The sequence below is a fragment of the Colobus angolensis genome, unplaced genomic scaffold (assembly GCF_000951035.1).
Source record: "Colobus angolensis palliatus isolate OR3802 unplaced genomic scaffold, Cang.pa_1.0 Scaffold206, whole genome shotgun sequence".
NCBI lineage: Eukaryota > Metazoa > Chordata > Mammalia > Primates > Cercopithecidae > Colobus > Colobus angolensis.
The window spans coordinates 289,736-309,780 of NW_012115222.1; the positions used below are offsets into that span (position 1 = coordinate 289,736).

General features: G+C 40.1%; 1 protein-coding gene across 7 annotated transcripts in view; it reads left to right on the plus strand.

Moving 5' to 3' along the window:
* The window catches only part of GRAMD3 (GRAM domain containing 3), a 131,029-nt gene extending 112,728 nt beyond the window's left edge, over positions 1-18,301 (plus strand). For all 7 annotated transcript variants that reach the window (XM_011942080.1, XM_011942081.1, XM_011942082.1 and 4 more), the window contains 9 exons: positions 1,889-1,984; positions 4,658-4,729; positions 4,829-4,909; positions 7,639-7,750; positions 8,625-8,747; positions 9,901-9,988; positions 11,067-11,171; positions 12,987-13,080; positions 17,077-18,301. In XM_011942080.1, coding sequence (XP_011797470.1) covers positions 1,889-1,984; positions 4,658-4,729; positions 4,829-4,909; positions 7,639-7,750; positions 8,625-8,747; positions 9,901-9,988; positions 11,067-11,171; positions 12,987-13,080; positions 17,077-17,118 — 813 coding nt within the window. In that variant the 3' untranslated portion in view covers positions 17,119-18,301. The remainder of the gene's footprint in view (positions 1-1,888; positions 1,985-4,657; positions 4,730-4,828; positions 4,910-7,638; positions 7,751-8,624; positions 8,748-9,900; positions 9,989-11,066; positions 11,172-12,986; positions 13,081-17,076) is intronic.
* Positions 18,302-20,045: the final 1,744 nt, after the last annotated feature.

Below are 20,045 nucleotides of genomic sequence, written 5' to 3' on the forward strand. Positions count from 1 at the left end.
AATTAGCCGAGCATGGTGGAGCATGTCTGTAATCCCAACTTCTCAGGAGGCTGAGGCAGGAGAATCACTTGAACCTGGGAGAAGGAGGTTGCCGTGAGCTGAGATCGCACCACTGCACTCCAGCCTGGGCAACAAGAGCAAAACTCCGTCTTAAAAAAAAAAAAAAAAAAACTCATTGTGCTTGCTTCCTTCAAGCTGGCAGTACTTACATAAAGCACATCTCTTCTCCACTTTTTGAGAATATGTGAGGCATTTTCAAGAAGTAGATGTGCAAATGAGTATGAGTTCCTAGGGAAGGAGGGAGTCGGATCATTTTACCACGGCTGTCTGCAACTCTATTTTCAGGGATTGAAGTGATGGCGATCCATTTTCCTTTGAGATCAAATTTGGTTGGAGAGGTATAACATAAATTATCATGAACTTCTGTTCTTTGTGCCATTTGATACATTCTTATAGCACATTGTGTTGAAAAGAACCCACATTTTGAATCAGACTGGCTTGAGTTCCATCTTTGTAACTTCTTATGTATGATATGCACCTCTCTAAATAAATTTCTTTATTTCTTATAATATTGACTATGTAGGATCATCATAATTAAATTCTATCTGGTAAACAGGTATCAATAATCGTAGCTTCTATAGTTATTGTTGTTGTTATTCTTTGTTGAACCAGAAAACTATTTAGGGTTCTTTTATTTCACTCATCCTGATTTCATAAACAAGTGAGGAGGTAAATGAAATTTTTATTCATCCCTGGGCATTTTGCATATATTATCTTACTTAATCCACAGAAAATCCTGAGAAGTAGATGAGACTATCTCCAATTTATAAATCAAGAAACTGAGGCCTAGAACAGATGGCTTACAAGGGGGAGTAGGTCATGTAGATACAGGTTGAGTATCCCCTATCCAAAATGCTTGGGACCAGAAGTGTTTTGGATTTCAGATTTTGCAATATCTGCAAATATATAACTGACTGAGCATTCCTAATCCAAAAATCCAAAATCTGAAATGCTCTAGTAAGCATTTCCTTTGACCATCAATCCATCAATATCAGCATTCAAAAACTTTTCGATTTTGGAATAGTTTGGACTTCTGATTTTCAGATTAAGGATGCTCAACCTGTAGTAACAGAACTAAGCCAAGTTGGGAGGCCGAGGCGGGCGGATCACAAGGTCAGGAGTTCCAGACCATCCTGCCTAACACGGTAAAATCCCATTTCTACTAAAAATACAAAAAAATTAGCCAGAGCGTGGTGGCGGGCGCCTGTAGTCCCAGCTACTCGAGAGGCTGAGGCAGAAGAATGGCGTGAACCTGGGAGGCGGAGGTTGCAGTGAGCTGAGATTGTGCCACTGCACTCCAGCCTGGGCAACAGAGCAAGACTGTGTCTCAAAAAAAAAAAAAAAAAAAGAACTGAACCAAGAATTCAGGTCCCAGGTTTTCTCTCGAGTGATGGTCCTATTATACCAGTGCTTTTTAACATTTTCCCCGCAACATGCACCTAAAGACAGAGGAGAGTGGGGCATGTGGAAGTTAGCCCAAAGTGGGTGACCACAAGCTTGAAATTTCTTTAGAGCCTTGGGCTTATCTTCAAAATGAATATACATTTTGCATTCTATTTCCATGTCTGAAGATAAAGGTTTCCCACCAAGATCTTCAGTCCAATCGATGATTCAGATTTATCCTCCGGCTCAGTAAGCACCATTTTGAGGAGCTCAGTGACACATTCCTGCCACTCTGTAAGACTGACTTTTCTTCATGGAGGCTGGGGAGCTTGCTGCTGGTTTTGATTTCTGTTTACTTTTTTTCTTTTTTTTCCTTATAATGTGAAGATTCGAAGTGCTGTTCTGTCAAGTCTGAACTGGCATTAACTTGCTGATTCTGTTTCAGATCTCTATTCCAGCTTTCTCAGTAACCCTAATAAAGAAAACCAAAACTGCTCTTCTAGTGCCAAACGCCCTGATCATAGCGACGGTCACAGACAGGGTGAGTATGCAGCAGAGTGAGGGCACCTTCGCTTTGTCCTCCTGCTCTGGGCTTTGCTGCCTGAGAGGCCTCTTGCCAAGGACCAAGACTCCAAACCATAAATATCATCTCCTTTGGTGAATCAGGAAAATTCTATAAGACTAATTTTAAAAATTATAGCCTGTAGACATTCATGTAGTGCTGTTTCCCTTCACAAGGTGATTTATTCTCATAGAAGTGTTGCCAATTTTGAATTTCCTGCTGACTTAATTATACTTGCCTGACCAAGGTCAAAAAAATAAAATTATTTCTCAACTTCGGCTAGGTCAGGCTAACATCTGCTAGATCAGGCTAAACTGGTATATTCAGTTCCTTTAATAGTCTTAAAGAAGAAAAAAATTTAAAAAAAAAAAAAAAGGGAGGCCAGGCCTTTAATCCCAGCACTTTGGGAGGCTGAGGGCTGAGGTGGGAGAATTGCTTGAGCCCAGGAGTTGGGGACCAGCCTAGGCAACATGGTGAAACCCCATCTCTACAAAAAATATAAAAATTAGCTAGGTGTGGTGGTGTGTGCCTGTGATCCTAGCTACTTGGGAGGCTGAGGTAGGGGTATCACTTGAACCCAGGAGGTAAAGGCTGCAGTGAGCCATGATTGTGCCACTGCACTCCAGCCTGGACAACAGAGCAAGACCCTGTCTCCAAGAAAAAGAAGAAGAACAAGACCAGGCATGGTGGCTCACACCTGTAATCTCAGCACTTTGGGAGGCCCAAACGGGTGGATCGCTTGAGTCCAGGAGTTCAAGACCAGCCTGGGCAACATGGCAAAACCCTCTGTCTCCAAAAAATACAAAAATTAGCTGGGTGTGATGGCACACACCTGTAATCTCAGCTACTGGGGAGGCTGAGTGGGGAGGATTGTTTGAGCCTAGGAGACAAAGGTTGCAGTGAGCTGAGATCGAGCACCACTGCACTCCAGCCTGGGTGACAGAGCGAACCTGTCTCAAAACAGTAATAAATATATATAAAGAACAAGAAAAACAAAACACCACCTTACTGACAGGGTGAGGCAAGCAGGTTGATAGTGAGGAGTTCCTGGTGTGGGGGTGGCCAGCCTCCCCATAACCTCAGTCAATACCTCCCTAGAGCCATTCCAGATAAATAAAACTTGCACCTGCTCTGCAACTGCAGGTGCGGGATCAGTTTTTAGACCTGCTTTACTAACAGGTTGCCTCAACTACCTTCTATATAGAAATTCCAGAGCTGAATTGACTATTGTGCTACCCCAGACATGTGCAATCAGAAAAATTTACATTAAAGTGGTGTTTATTTCAGCTTGGCAAGAAAGAGGGAGTGGAGTGGTTACTTTTCACATGAAATTTTTTTAATCTGTTACCTATTATTTCTATGAAAGCATAAAATCATTTCATTTCTCCTTTTTCCTTTCTTCTTTTTTCGTTTTTTAATAAAGATGGGGTCTTGCTATGTTGCCAAGGGCTGGTCTCAAATTCCTGGGCTCAAGTGATCCCCCACCTCAGCCTCCCAGAGTGCTGGGATTACAGGCATGAACCAACGTGACAGGCTATAGATTTCCTTTCTAACCATACTAGAAAACTTGTAGAGAGAAGAAGAAAGAAGGAAAGATAAAAGAGACCATTCTGATAAGCTAGAAGATATGTTAATATCTATTTGGGGATCTTTTAAAAATACTAATAGCCAACAGTCATCAGTATTTCCTCCTTCTCAGGCCATACACTAATGCTTTTCTTATATTTTCTTGCTACCACTCTGTAATGGATAACTGTTATTAAGCAAACTGCAAGTTAGAGGGGTTAAGCAGTTTTCCCAATGTCACCCACTTAGTAAGTGTCAGAGCCAGAATTTGCAACTGGATCTGCCTGATGCCAGAACCCACAATGTTAATTACTTTGGAATGTAGTACTTGCTTGGAAATAATTCAAGTTCCCTCATTGGTAAATGAGAAGGATAATCACAAACTCACGGAAAGGAGGTCTGAAAACATTCTATGGCATAAATAGACGGAAAAAAAGTAGATTTTTATATTTTCTGAACATATTGTTTATGGTAAAATCATTTTTCCTCATGTCATTTGTCTTCACATGATTCATCTAACTTTGATTTTACTTCTTTCCCATGGCTCACTTATAAGTCTCCACTAGAAAATCTCCATATTTGTACAAGGAAGAATCTGGAAGTGGCATGAAAGAGAGCTAGCCTATTAGAGCCACTGGGAAGTTTTCAGTGGAAATCTAGGTCAGAGCAGAGAAGGCGGACCCTCGGGAATTGTTAAACACCCTTAACAACAAAAACAGAGGGAGAGAGGTTTTAAAGGGGATCCAGTGAATGTCACTAGCCTTTTCTTAATGTCCAGGCCTTTTCTTCTCTGGGCTTGTTTGAGGCACCAATGACAGGCTTCTGGAGCCTTCATTTTGCCCTACATGTATTTATTACTCTTAAATTGGGTTTGAAAATTTTGTTGTTTTTATGGGAGAATGTTTGCTTTATTCCAGAAATGGAATAAAAATGGAATGTTTGGGTGAGAGGAAAGAGAATATAGATCAAAGAGAGGTCCATGTTGTTTGAAAGTGAAAAAGCTGTATACAGATACTTTTCTGAACTCTCAACTCTCACTTCTCATCAGGTAATATCTATTCATAATTATCCTGTTTTGTTTTTCAGTACATATTTGTCTCCTTACTCTCTAGAGATTCAACTTACAAACTACTAAAATCTGTGTGTGGACACTTAGAAGTGAGTATGATGTCCCTGAGCCTCAATTACTATCTCTCTTCTGTATTTCTTATGGTTTCATAGTTAATCTGGTTTTTTGCTTTGTTCCAATAATTTCAGAATACAAGTATTGGTAACAGTCCCAATCCATCTTCTGCTGAAAACAGTTTCCGAGCAGACCGCCCGTCATCTCTGCCTCTGGTAAGTTGCCTATATAACTATCTAAATGCAAAAGAAAGGGAATATGTCCCACAGTTACACTTGTGCTTACACCATGACCAGGGTGTGGGAAGAGCTTAGGACCAAAATATTTGAGGTACAGTTGAAGAAACAGGGCATATCTGTCTTGAAGAAGAGGAAACCATAGTAGCCATAAACTTTTTCCAAGTAATTGAAGAGTTGTCCTGCAAAAAGAAAGAAACACCTAGTAGACTGTCTTGGTGAGTTACTGGTCAGTGAAGGCATTCATAAAGTCTTGCTCTGTTTGCCTGTCAATATTGGTTTAGAGGGATTCACAAATCTATTTGAGGTAGGACTGAGTCATCCCACAAATCCTTAAATGTCTTCTGTGTTCAAGGCACCATGCTAGTGCACGCTGTAGGATACCAGGAAAAATTAAAACGAATTCATGCCTTCAGAGACTTCACAACTTAGAAGAGAAGACAAACATGCTCAGAATTAACTGTTAAGAAAGAAAAAGAAAGAAAAGAAAGCTATAAAGCCCAAGTGACAGGTAAAGATGGATTCATTCCCTTAGACTTTGTAAACTGTAGAGTAAATCTCCAGTGGGCAGTAGCTCCCTCTGTTTGTGTAAGATGTGTACCCGTAATGGTTATAATGTTTTCCCAAGAGAGTTCCAACCATATCATTCAAATGATTATAAATATTCAACATTAATGAAGCAATATGAGCTCATGGTTTCAACATCTCCCACAAATCTTTTTTTGAGAACAGTTTAAAAGTAATGGGATTGAAAGCGTATTCACACAAACACTTGTACAAGAATGTTAATAGCGTTATTCGTAATAGCCGAAAGGTGGGGAAAAGCCTAATGTCCATCAACTGATTAATAAATTTTTTAAATACCCATACAATGGGATATTATTCAACCATAAAAAGGAAATTAAGGGCCGGGCGTGGTGGCTCACGCCTGTAATCCCAGCACTTTGGGAGGCTGAGGTGGGCAGATCATGAGGTCAGGAGTTCGAGACCAGCCTAGCCAACATAGTGAAACCCTGTCTCTACTAAAAAATACAAAAAATTAGCTGGGCCTAGTGGCGGGTGCCCGTAATCCCAGCTACTCAGGAGACTGAAGCAGGAGAATTGCTTGAACCTGGGAGGCAGAGGTTGCAGTGGGCTAAGATCGCCCCATTGCCCCATTGCACTCCAGCCTGGAGGATGGTGCAATGAGACTCCAGCTAAAAAAAAAAAAAAAAAAAAAGAGGGAAATGAAGTACTGATACCAGCTACAATATAGCAACATGGATGGACCTTGAAAGCAGCATGCTAAGTGAAAGAAGCGAGACTCAAAAGGCCACATACTCTGTGATTCCCTTTATGTGAAATATCTTGAACAGGCAAATCCATAGAGACAGAAAGTAAACTAGTGGTTGCCAGAGAATGGGGTGAGGGAGAAATTGAGAGTGACTGCTAATGGGTATGGGCTTTCTTTGGGGGGTGATGGAAATATTTCAGAACAAGATTGTAGCCATGGTTGTACAACATTGTGAATATTCTAAACACCACTAAATTGTATACTTTTAAATGGTGGACTTTATGTTACCTGAATTTTATCTCAATTTCTTAAAAATCTACCTTGAAAAACAGTAGTGGGAAACAGCACAAAATATAATGTAACACATACGATTTGGAATCCAGGAAACCTGGTTTTAAATCTGGGCTCCACCCAGCTATGTTATATCCTCAGGCAGGCTCTGTAACTGCTTTGACTCAGTTTCTTCATCCATTAAAATGCCAGCTTCGTGATGTGGCTGTGAAGATTAAATGCAATCATGTATGTAAGGAGCTTTACATACTGCCTGATACAAGATAGGCATTCAAGAAATCATTAAATTGAAGAAATGTTCAATTTTCCTTCTCCTATAAACCCTTGTATGAAATTGAAATGAGTGTTGAGATGAACAAAAGACAGCTAGTTCAAGGTGAAAGGTTGGTAATTTGCTCACAAGATGAGTCTCTTCTTCATTTGGCAGCTGACTAAATTGTTAAAAGCTCAGCCTAATTGTACCTTTGCCAGGACATTTTAATGACACCATTTGTCTCTTCCGTTCTTAAGCACTTTGGGGAACCAATAGAATACAAAGTAGAACGTCTGTGCTTTTTCCCTTACTCCTCCATCATCTTTCTAAAATGTAAATGTACTATCACTAACCCTGTTTTGATTTAGTTGAGGGAATACAAAAAGCTTAAACTTTACTTTCAGGGCCTAATTTGCTAAAGCCATTTTTCCTTTTCTGTTTCCAATACTTTTTTAAAATAAAAAAAAAACTATAATTTAGTAGTATCTTTCTCTCTGTCTACATATTTGAACTTGGATTTAAAGCTTTCTATTTTTTTCTCTCATATATATATATAGTAATCAGGTTTTCTCATTACAAAGTGCTAATGAAACCTCTTCAGCTTCACACTGGAAGCTTCTCAATTATTGGCATTCTGGGAGTTTTTCCAGACATTTGTTGTTTTAAACAAGTTGGCCACTGTTTGTTGACGGAATTTTAACTGCCTGAAAAATCTGTTTCAGTAACCAGATACTCGGTGATCTGTTGGGAAAATCCCAGTCATATGGGGTAATCCTTCCTTCCAGTGTATGTTTTATAGGTCAGGCCTAGGTGAAAGGGCTGGGAGTTACAAAGGCCTGCCTGTTTACTAAGGGAAAATCAGCCTGTCTTTATTTCACTATTTCCTTTCAGGATTTCAATGATGAATTCTCAGATCTGGATGGAGTGGTTCAACAAAGAAGGCAAGACATGGAAGGATACAGCAGTTCTGGTTCTCAAACTCCTGAATCTGAGAACTCTCGAGGTTTGGAAAATTGTTGTATTTTGACTAAAAATTAATTCCCCGCAAAACATCCTCACCCAACCCCCTTAAAAAAAAAAAAGAAAGAAAGAAAGAAAAAAAAGCCACATTGTCTTCTTAGCTAAAAATCAGGAATGGAATCTGGAGAAAGGATGCCTTGAGAGTTCGAGGGAAAAGAATTGCCTATGTGGTAAAAATTCGTTTCCTTTTATGCACATTTAACAGAGGTCTCTTAAATAGACCTAATACTGGGGTAGTTGAGAGAGAGAAACATAATATTTTCTTCTCTCTTTTTTTTGTTTTTTTTGTTTGTTTTTTTTGAGACGGAGTCTCTCTCTCTGTTGCCCAGGCCTAAGTGCAATGGCGCGATCTTGGCTCCTGCAACCTCCACCTCCCGGGTTCAACCAATTCTCGTGTCTCAGCCTCCCGAATAGCTGGGATTACAGATGTGTGCCACCAAGCCCAGCTAATTTTTGTATCTTTAGTAGAGACAGGGTTTCACCATGTTGGTCAGGCTGGTCTCGAACTCCTGACCTCGTGGTCCACCCACTTCGGCCTCCCAAAGTGCTGGGATTACAAGCGTCAGCCACCGTGCCCGGCCTATTTTCTTCCCTCTTATTTCAATAATATTTTTCATTGTTAATAGCCAAATTATCTATGTGAGTTAGTTGGAAAATGAAAGACTATCCTTATATCACTTTATTACTTATTTGCTTAAGCATCCAGTTTCAGCCCCCAGCCACCACAACTAACTTGTGAGACGATCCATTCATGTTCTTGACCATCATGCATGTTAAGGGATTGATTTACTTGGTGATTAATCCTGTTTTAAATACATCGGAGAGAAAACTTACCCAGCTCCGTTTTGGCTTAGTAGATTTCCATGTGACAGAATCCCAAACAGTTCTGAATGTCTCCAAGGGAGAAGCAAAGCCAACTCGGGCAGATGCCCATGTGAACAGAGTACCCGAAGGAAAAGCCAAGAGTCTCCCTGCACAGGGTAAGGAATGGAGGTCTTGTGAGGGTTTAGAAGGGTTGGAGATGTCTATTTGTAACTTTTTTTTTTTCAGACAGCGTCTTGCTCTGTCACCCAGGCTGCTGTAGTGCAATGACACGATCTCGGCTCACCGCAACCTCTGACTCTTGGGTTCAAGTGATTCTCATGCCTCAGCCTCCTGAGCCGGCTAATGCCTGGCTAATTTTTGTATTTTTTAGTAGAGACAGGGTTTCACCATGTTGGTCAGGCTAGTCTCGAACTCCTGACCTTGTGATCCACCTGCCTCGGCCTCCCAAAATGCTGGGATTACAGGCGTGAGCCACCACGCCCGGCCTATTTGTAACTTTTAAAGGGTCCCCATGTTTCACCTTATGACTGCTCTTCATGTTCCCTTTCCTCCCTTTGTATTATAGGTCTTTGCATATTAATTCACTTATTCATTTAGCAAACAGTACCCAGTTCCATGATTACAGTGGGGGATACAAAAGTGAATAGCCTTCATGGAGGTCACTTCATGATTCTGAATATGTGAGATTATGTTTCAGAAATTTCTATTACTGTAACCCCAGCACGTTGGGAAGCTGAGGTGGGAGGATTGCATGGGTCCAAGGAGTTCAAGACCAGCCTGGGCAACACAGTGAGACCCTATCTCTACAAAAAATTTAAAAATCAGTTGGGTGTGGTACATGTTTGTAGTTCTAGCTACTTGGGAGGCTGAGGCAGGAGGATTGCTTGAGCCCAGGAGGTCAAGGCTGCAATGAGCTGTGATCACGCCACTGTCATCTGGGCAACAGAGTGAGACTGTCTCAAAAAAACAAAAAATTTTCCAGTAAAACTCAAATTTCTTATTTACTTATTATTCTAATAACTAGCTATACTGGTAAGAGAGCAAGGATATTGTTATATTGTTCACCATTGATTCCAGCACAATGCTTGACACAAAGAAGGCTGTGGATAGATGTGTAAATCAATGAAGTGTGTTGGAAGGAATTGTAACTACTGGTTAAAATGACAACTGGGAGGCTTCAGTGGATATTTTCTCTGATTTCTTTTACCTGGGAATAATTACCTCTCTCAAGTACCCTATAGGGATATTGCTGGATAAAAGAAGTGTGTTATGGTTTTAAACAGTTGTTTTTTGTTTTCCACCCAACAGGTCTGTCAGAAACTGTTGGAATCTTACATAAAGTCAAGTCTCAGAAATGTCCAATGCTTCACCATATTCTTATATTCTATGCAATTGTGTAAGTACATGAATTTACTGTGACTAAGAAAATTATCCCATTCGCTGAAGGAGTAATCGCTTCACATTGCCGAGACCTACTATGAATTTCAATTGTCTGAAATGTGACCCACATCTTTACTTTGACGATTTCTGTCTCCTACTTCAGCTTTTCTTCCTTAGGCTTAGGTCACATTTTCGTGCTCGTTCCAAACCCTGCAGAGGACTAAGTTCTGAGTGGGTACCATTAGTTGGGAAATTGCTCTGTAAATTATAAAACATATTTACCCTTGTTATTGTTTTTATTTTTTTTGACATATATTCATTGTACATATTTATGAAGTACATAGTGATGTTTTGATACATATAATGTATACTCATCAGATCCGTGTAATTAGCATATCCATCACCCTTATCATCTCTTTGTGTTGAGAACATTCAATATCCTCTGTTAGCTATTTGAAACTCTATCATTGTTAACTTTAGTCATTCTATAGTGGTATTCAACACTAGAACCTGTTCCTTCTATCTAGCTGTAATTTTGCTTTGCCATCTGTCCCATGTCCCCTGAACAGGGGCCAACACAACTTGAAAATGTTATCCTCATCCCCTTTACCAAAAATGTAGGCATCGACTTTTTTAACTTCCAGCGTGTAACCGATTGTTCTTCTGAAAATAGCCTGACCCAGTTCTAGGCTGTTCCTCCCAACCAAGGAAAAGATGCCCAGTCTAGTTTCCAGATAAAGGAGGGAGTCACCCGAGAACACGACTGGGGACTGTCTGCCCAGGCTCTTCTAGCAGAGGATGGTAGTACCGCAGGGAGGAGGAACGCTGGCTCGGTACTCCAACTTGGGTCTGGCTCTGACCAATGCTATTAGAAGGGCCATTATTTGCAAACGGAGGGACTTGGGCTAGAGGATTTTAAGTCTCTTCTAGCTGTAAGTTTTATAACAGGCATCAGCCTGTTTAGAAAGGATGTTTTTAAAATCTCTTTACCAAGTTATTTTGGAAAATGCCTTGCCTCAAGTGTACCACATTGGCACTGAGTTGTTGATCCTGGCCATTAACCTAATGAAAGTTTCTCTTTCATTCCTTTCCAGTGTCTGCGCACTAATCATCTCGACCTTCTATATGAGATATAGAATTAATACTCTGGAGGAGCAGCTGGGGCTACTAACCTCCATTGTGGACACCCATAATACTGAGTAAGCTAATTGCCTCTAGTGCTGTCATCTGCTTGCCTTTCTGCTTAATGTAATAATTGACCAGAACTTAGCATCCTTCTTAGTAAACACTAATTGGAGATACATTCTGTATGAGATATTTTGTTAAGTGTATATGTGGAAAATAAAAAGGTAGGAGGGTCTAGAAGTGGATGACCTAACCCGGTACTATTTTGGAGTTGTTGTAATGTTGCTAGTAAGAAGGCAAGAAACAAGCCTCATTTTATATTATCTTGCTCTAATATGCTAAGATGCAGTTGTGACCTTGCCCCATTTATTAAACTATGCAAGTTTACCTTAGTAAAATGGCAGTAAATCAGGACACTCAGAGAAAGAAGCAATTCAAGAAACTCAGCACATTTTATCATGTATAACTTTTTATATTAACTCACTTATTTACAAAACTCTTGACCACTGTCAAGATCAATGTGACTAGTAATTAGTTGAATGTGTCTGTGAAGATTTTCCATCAGTCTTTTTTTTAACATGACTGGCCTAATTAAACCTTTTCAGACATAGAGCTCTTTTCTTTAAACCTATTTACATGAAGATTTTGACACATTGCCTAAAAAGTGAAATAATTTATGCTTTGTTAGAAAGTGTACATTTAGCCCAAGTTTTTGAAGTAGAGATATTTCCTGGCAGAGTATCCACCACATGCTAAAGACTCTATTAGAATGAATATATACACATACAAATACAAATGATTTTTCCTCATTACATTTTCACCACAACTTTAGAATAGAGCTGTTATTCCCATTTTACAGATGAAGAAACTGAGACTCAGAGTAATAATTAGTTTAATGTCTTACAGTTTGCAGAATCAGCTGCAGGTGTATGTAACTACAAAAACCATGGGCTCCTCAGTCTACCAGTGGCTCTCAAACTTTAATTTGCATCAGAATTATCTAGAATCGTTTAAACAGATTTCAGGGCTCATCTCCAGAGTGCCTGATACAGTAGGTCTGGCATGAGGCCTGAGAATTTGCATTTCCAGCAAGTTCCCAGGTGGTGCTGATGGCAATGGTCTGAGCTCTATACTTTGAGAAATACTGTGTTATACCATTCTAGGACCTTTCTTGACTCTGTAGGAATTACCTTTAGGTGGCTTCCATGTATGCAGGTATACAGGTTATTTTTGAACCATAAATATACACTTGAACTAATAAAATACAAAAGCCTAATAAACAGTTTGGTATGGATTCATACTCTGCCCTTACTTTCTCCCATCTTGTTCAAAAAGTTAATATACATAAAGACAAGAAGTGACTCCAGGCCAGGCAAAGTGGCTCATGCCTGATTATAAGACAAGGACAATTATAGCTGTACGATAAATCTCAAAGAAGGAACTACAAAAGTCTCACATTTCAAGGGACATTTGATTAACTAGATAAAGACATCCCTAAACTTTTAAAGTTCTAGTATAAATAGCTGAAAAGTGCAATAATTCTTGTAAGTTTATGCTCTGGTGGAGACAGAGAGGATATTAGGGGTTAATAAAAGGATTCTAAGAAACCACATGCTTGAAAATAATTGCCTGATTTTTGTTTGGAAGCCGAAACACACCATATCCACTTAAAAATAGCTTAAGAGATTTCCAGCTGATAAGAATTAGTTCCCTAAACATCTAGCCTGGAGTTGCGGATTACTGCGGGGCTTTGTCTACTATTAACAAATGAAATGTTCACTCTCTTCTATTATAAACCAATTTTCTATTCGAATCAATTTTAAATGTGTTCATTCCACTTCTTTCCTTGTCATCCCTGCCCATAATAATTTTTCTCTTTTTCCTTACAGACAGGCAGCACCATCTGGCCTGGGATCACAAGTACAATTCAATGTGGAGATTCTCTGTCAAGAGCTGACAGCTAACATAGTGAAATTAGAAAAGGTGACCGATTTCTTTCCTGTGTATGGGGCAGTCACAGTAGTGCCTATTGATTGCCCTAGGTCAGGTCAGGGATTACACACTCAGACGCCGTTCGTGTGCCGCAGTAAACCTACATGATCAATTCTGACTGGGGGCTTTTCATAGTAAATGTGAAACAATATTTTTTATTTCCACAAAGAAACAGGTTTTAGTCTCATTTTCCCTGAAACACGTGGTCTTACGGGTCTTTTGTTTTTCCTCCTTGATTAGACATATTACCTAATAGCACAGGGCCCAATGGTAAGTAACCTCTGACATCAGAGCTCAGCGTAGGGACATAGTAGAGAGTGAACTGGAGACCAACCACTGGCTTGGCCAGAAAGTACAGCCCCAACTCCACCCAGGCTGACCGTTCGCATACATAAAATATTGCATGTAAGCCCTATTAGAACCATGGAAGATAGGCGTCATTGTTCCCTATCTGATAGGAGAAGAATCAGAGTATCCAATTAGCTTGCTGAAGGTAACACACCTAGAAAGGCAGCAGACGTGAGTCTGCTGAGAGAACATTAAAAGAAAAATATGTAAATAAAGTCAGCAGATCTGGAACCTGAACCAGGCCTGTCTGACTGCAAAGTTGTGCTTAGAAGCTCTCTGCTTTACTGTTCCTCAGAATTCAGCTTTAGGCTTTGTTGATAAGGCCACAGATGTACCTTTATCTCAAAGTGTCTACAGTCCAAACAACGCTAGGGCAAATCTGTCCTTAGCTTGTGGCATTCTTAGAAGGCAGCAGGAGAGTGAGCTAGAGAAGAAGATAGGCATGCCAGAAATATCCCAGAAATGAACCTGATTTACATGTCTTATTTTCTTCTCCTTTATCTGATAACTACTTTGTTTTTACTCTAATCCTTCAGGAAAGGCTTAGAGAGAAGAATCCAGTGTTCAGTTAGAACTGCTGTCACAAATGCCCAGTATTTGGTAGCTTTACATCATAGTACAGTTATACTTACTTGGGAAGATGTATTTCTTCATATCAAATACAAATTAGTAAAATTTCACATTAAATACAAACGAGTAAAATTATCTTTGTTTTTCTACACTCAATGTTAGTATTTAACAGCTAAAGTATTAAAAGCAAAGGAGTTTTCAAACTTACATTCTAAACCAAGTCAGGCCAGATAATTCATATTAAATCATTGCATTTATGGGCAAATGTGGAAAGTTCTTACATCGAGAATCAACCTAGAGAAGGTATGGGTTAGCTTTTTTTCCTTTCTAAACCATTAGTTTCTGAGAATTTAAGATAAATGGGTTTTTTTTTTTTAATGAAATGCTTACAAATGTTTGGCTTTCATGCAACCCAGAGAGTATTAATTTTCAATTTTGTTCACTCTGACATACCAATGATATTCTTTGGATTAGAAACACATGGGATCCTGCTGCCTTCTTTTGTGTTTCTTCCCACTCTCCCGCCGGGCCCGGCCAGGACACCACATTCTGTAATCAGGGAACTGAAAACAGAAGGGCTTGTTCACCGCAGGCCAACAGCCTTGGGTCTTGTGCAGGGTTCAGACAGCCTAGCAGGGAGGCCGGGGAGGTTTACGGGAGCACCAGTGGAGACCACCTTTGTCTCAAAGCAGAAACTGATTCAGTAAAAAGTGGATTTGGGGTCAAAATGCATGTGTTGATGTTCTAAATAGTTGGAAGTTGCACACATGGCTCAAAAGAACCTAAGTATTCAAAAAGAGGTACCAGGCCACACCCATGCTCTTTTTGATTCATCTGTACCTTTCCTCAGAGGCAGCTGGACACTAGTGCAGCACAGCCTGCACTCTGGGTGAAATAACAGCTCCACACCATGGGGGTCTTATATCCACACCAGCAATTCCTTCTTCTCGCCTTCGGGGGCCGGTGATGTCTAAGCCTCATGATCTTTCTCTGCTTATAACTTCCCCTATTTCTGTTCATGGCATCACTGCTTTTCCAGTCATCCTCATTGGCAATCTAAGAATAATTTTTAACTCCCTCTTTTCACCTGCCACTGATGGACTAGTTGGCAAATCCAGTGAAGTCTGTCTTCAAATGTCTCCTCAAAGTTTCTTCCCACAGGTACGGTCCTAGTCCATTCAGCCTTCCCACTACCAGTCAGACAGGGTGAAGCTGGATCTCACGGTGGTTTTTACTTGTGTTTTCGTAATTATTACTGAGGCTGAACATCTCATATATTTATTGGCCATTTGGGTTTTCCTATGTAAACTGCTTATTTTTCTCCTTTGTTTTACTTTTGGGTTTTGTGTGTGTGTCATCATAGCTGTGTTTTGTGGATCTGGGATACCAGTTCTTTGTTTTATCCCTTTTTCTACCTCCCACTCCTGTTTTTCCATTTATCTTTGGTCCTGAGGGATACATGAGGAAGAAACAAAGCAGGAAAGTGGGGGAAGAAGGCAATGTCTTTTATGGGAACGGAAGTAAACACTTATTTTCTTAGTTCTGGAAGTGGAATTAATGGTGGAACAGTATAGTAGAAAGAGCATAAATATTGGAGTCAGGCCTTTGTTCTTATCCCTGCTCCACCGCTTACTACCCACATAACTCACCCTGCTACTTCGGCTCCCTGGCCCATGGTTTCACGTGTAAAGCCTGTCTTTGTGTGGTGTTGTGTGACTCAGGAGCAGGCACGCCTTTGCTGGCACTTACATATCAGATCCCCTTCCTCCTCACTCACCTGAGAACACCCATAGGACATCACAGACTGTTCCTCTAATAAACAATATGTTCTTTCTTTTGATCTGCAAGGTTTCTACTCCCATCACAGGGCTGGTTGTTGAGAATTCCTTGTTCTGAATTCTTTTTTTTTTCCCCGCAAGACAGAGTCTTGCTCTTTCACCCAGCCTGGAGTGCAGTGCCACAATCTTGGCTCACTGCAACCTCCACCTCCCAGGTTCAAGCAATTCTCCTGCCTCAGCCTCCCGAGTAGCTGGGATTACAGGTGCCCACCACCACACCCAGCTAATTTGTATATTTTTAGTAGAGACAGAGTTTCACCATGTTGGCCAGGCTGGTCTCGAACCCCTGACCTCGTGATCTACCCACCTCGGCCTCCCAAAGTGCTAGGATTATAGGCGTGAGCCACAGCACCCAGCCGCTCTGAATTCTTACAAGTTCCTTTATTCAACAGTCATTTACTGAGAACATTTTTGATGTCCAACATTGGACCTGTCTTAAGATCCAAACATCTGATGTGGTTGGTCTCTGTCCCTGTGAAATCCACAGCCTTCTTGGAAATGTTAAATAATAATAGCTAATTGGAGTAACCGGAGTGTTAAACATTATTACTTGGCATTTGTCTGATTAAAACCATCAAATGGGTTGTGTAAAGACCAATTTCCTATTGTCTTCTAATGCATTTGGGTCACACTGGTGTTGCCAGTTCCTTGTTCTTTTTCTTTCGTCTCATTTATCTCAGTCTCTACTGACATTTTCATCTTTCTGCCATTCTCTCTTTTTTTTAAAAGCACTATATTCTCTCATTTTAAAGTAGATTGTAAGCTGGACATGGTAGCTCACACCTGTAATCTCAACACTTTGGGAGGCTGGGGCAGGAGGATCACTTGAGCCCAAGAGTTCTAGATCAGCCTGAGAAACATGATGAAACTCCATCTATACAAAAAGTGCAAAAATTAGCCAGGCATGATGGTGCACACCTGAAGTCCCAGCTACTTGGGAGGCTGAGGTGGGAAGATCAGTGGAGCCTGGGAAGTCAGGGCTGTAGTGAACCATGATCACATCACTGCACTCCAGCCTGGGTGACAGAGCAAGACCATGTCCCAGAGAAAAAGTGGATTGCCAGAGTTCTAGTTTATGAAAAAGCATCTATTTGCCTCATCTAAATTTAACCCTTTTGTAGCTTTTTATTCAAAGTGGAATAATCTAGAACGCTATATAGACTATAGCAAATATGCCCTTAATATATTCCATTCTATTTAATAATAGGAGCTCCTTTTCTTTTATTTCAAGATACAAAATAACTTACAGAAGCTGCTTGAGAATGGTGACTGATCAACCAGATTGCTTGGACCATCAGAATACCTCATGTTTCCCTTTGAAGAAGGTGCTTCCCGGGGCGTTTTGTTTGAGTGCACCCTGCTGGTCAGAGGCGCAAACAGATGAGAATCTAGACATTGCATGTGGAGGTCTCTGGCTCAGGAAAGTGGGGAGGGACATAATTTTGGTTCTTGTGCAATAAAAGTTGACCTTGACTCTCTGAGGAAGATTTTGCTGCTGCTGCCTGAAGAAAACAGACCCATCTCTGCAGGTCTCAGGAAGGGCCCAGCGGACACACTCTTGGATAATTACCATAACGGCATCAGCAAACACTCCACCCTGTGCCTTGTTGGTCCTTCCCACCCTCCTGCCTCTCCCTTACACCCCTCTTAACGACTTTCAAACTAAAGGATACATCGTATACTGACGAACTCAATGTGGTCCTTTCAAGAATTAGCCATAAGTCTCAAAAAGGCACTAAATGGCTCTAAGTGGACAGGTTTGCTTCAAACAAGTAACATCTACATTTTGTCTTTTTTTTTTTTTAGTCCTCCTGTTATGTTCTGGTTTAAATCACCTGTGTATCTTAATTTCTCAATTCCTTTTTGGCAAGAATATCAAGCAAGGTGGATTTAACATTACATTTATGTTTTGTTTTGTTGCTGCAACTAATAGTTAATTGGACTGGTCAAGAATCTGTGAGGCATGTGACTGAAGTACTAAATTAAACTTATTTTGAAACCAAACCTAATTTTTAAGCCAAAAGGTATATAGTGATTTAATACAGGATGAAAAACACTGAATTTTTAAGACTGTAGGTGGACCATGATAGTAGTTTGGAAACAGGATGTCTGTATTCAGCATTCAATAATGCTAAAATCCATTTCAGCATGAAATTTGTATGTTTTTATCTTTTGCTGACTAAAATAAAGTAACTGGTGGTATGCTATTTACCATATGGGTTGGCTGGTTTTTATTAATAATTGTTTAGGGTATCATAAGATCTGTAAGTATAAAGGATATTCTGTTTCTATCCACAATGCATTTGATAATCATTTCTATGAAATGTATTTTATTTAATCAGATAAGCTAATAAGTGAATTGGTCACATCGTTTGTGTCTGTTAGCCTAGTAGACAGCTGTGCCTGGTGCACCGCTGGCTTTTAATAAATACTCATTGGTTGAAACGCCCTGCTAACACTGTGTTTTGTCAGTTGGTAAATTCTTTTAACCAAGACTTACTATGCTTTTTAACTCGTTTTCCACCTGCCATCTACTGCTTCCAACTCACTTATACTTCCTTCCTCCCAAGTATTCATTTCAAAACTGATAAAGGAATTTAAGTTCTTGGGTTACAATGGTTTAAAGGAAAGAAAATGAACTTTGAAGTCCAAAAAAAAGGAAAAAAAAGACAATGCTTGATTCCTCAGTCCACATTTCATGAGTTATGTGACCTTTAGCAAAATATTTGGCCATATCCCCCCATTTTATTGATGAGGTTGAAAGTACCAGTAAAAAGTATCAGTGTGAGGATTAAATGTGATAATGTCAGCCAGGTGCAGTGGCTCATGCCTATAATCCCAGCATTCTGGGAAGCCAAGGCAGGAGGATTGCTTGAGCTCAGGACTTTGAGATCAGCCTGGACAATGTAGCAAGATCCCATTTCTACTAAAAATAAAAATAAACTAGCCAGGTGTGGTGATGCATGCCTATAGTCCCAGCTACTCAGGAGAATTGCTGAAGTCTGGGAGACTGAAGCTGCAGTGAGCCATGATCACACCATTGCACTCTAACCTGAGTGACAGAGCAAAACTTTGTCTCAGTCAATCAGTCAATGTGATGATGTCTCTAAAACACATAGCCATGTCAGGCAAGTAGTATGCTTTCATAACAGCTACAATAGTCATTATTTTAAAAAATATTTTTATGCAACGTTAGTCCCAGCTACCTGGGAGGCTGAGGCAGGAGAATCACTTGAACCCAGGAGGTGGAGGTTTCAGTGAGCCTAGATCGTGCCACCGCCACTCCAGCCTGGGTGACAAAGCGAGACTCTGTCTCAAAAAAAAAAAAAAAAATCATGTCTGACATTACAGTTTTATTAAAGTTCAGTGTCAATGCTTTCTATTCAAAACCCATTAGTGATTCAAGAGTGGGTCAGCCACCTCTAGGGAACAACTTTATAACTATATCAAGAGCTTCAAAAAGGCTCACATTTCGCCGAGTTTTAGTAATCTGCCATCTAGGAATTTATCCTAAAGCAACAATTAGAGGTATAGTAGAGTTTATATACAAGAATATTCTTTGAAACCTCTGACAGCAAACTATTAGAGAGTCTAAATATTCAGTAGAAGAACAGTTAAATGATGTATTTAAAATTGCATTGTCAAAGAAAGGCATACAAAATATCAAAAATTGCATTAAAAGACATAAAACTATAGGGTATGATCCCAATTTTAGGAAGAAAACCCTGAATGTGTGTATATATATATATACACATACATACATACACAGAAACCCATATACCTTTTCTGTATCCTACAGATTTTGTATAATGAACAGTCATTACCTTTTTTTAATCAGATAAGTTAATTTAAAAGATTGGGTGACTCTCTGCAGGGAATCAGAACTCACAAGTGCCACCCCCACAGCATGGCTGCTAGTTCTTTACCTGAAACTTTATTTTCCAACAACCACTACAGTTGACTCATCCAAAGCGAAAGAGAGCTCTGCCATTCCTAGGTTTAGTTATTGTTTCTGCTTTGCGGATTCTATTGTTTGTTTTGTTTCCCTTTACTAGCTTCCAAGTGAAAATCTGGTGCAGCTAGATCCGAATGGTGAAATCCAGGTTAAGCCTGCATACTAACGAGCATACCAAGCGAGGGAAAGCAAGCATCTGGGATTTTTACGCCTCTACCAACTAGATTATAAACGTAGGGAATTCT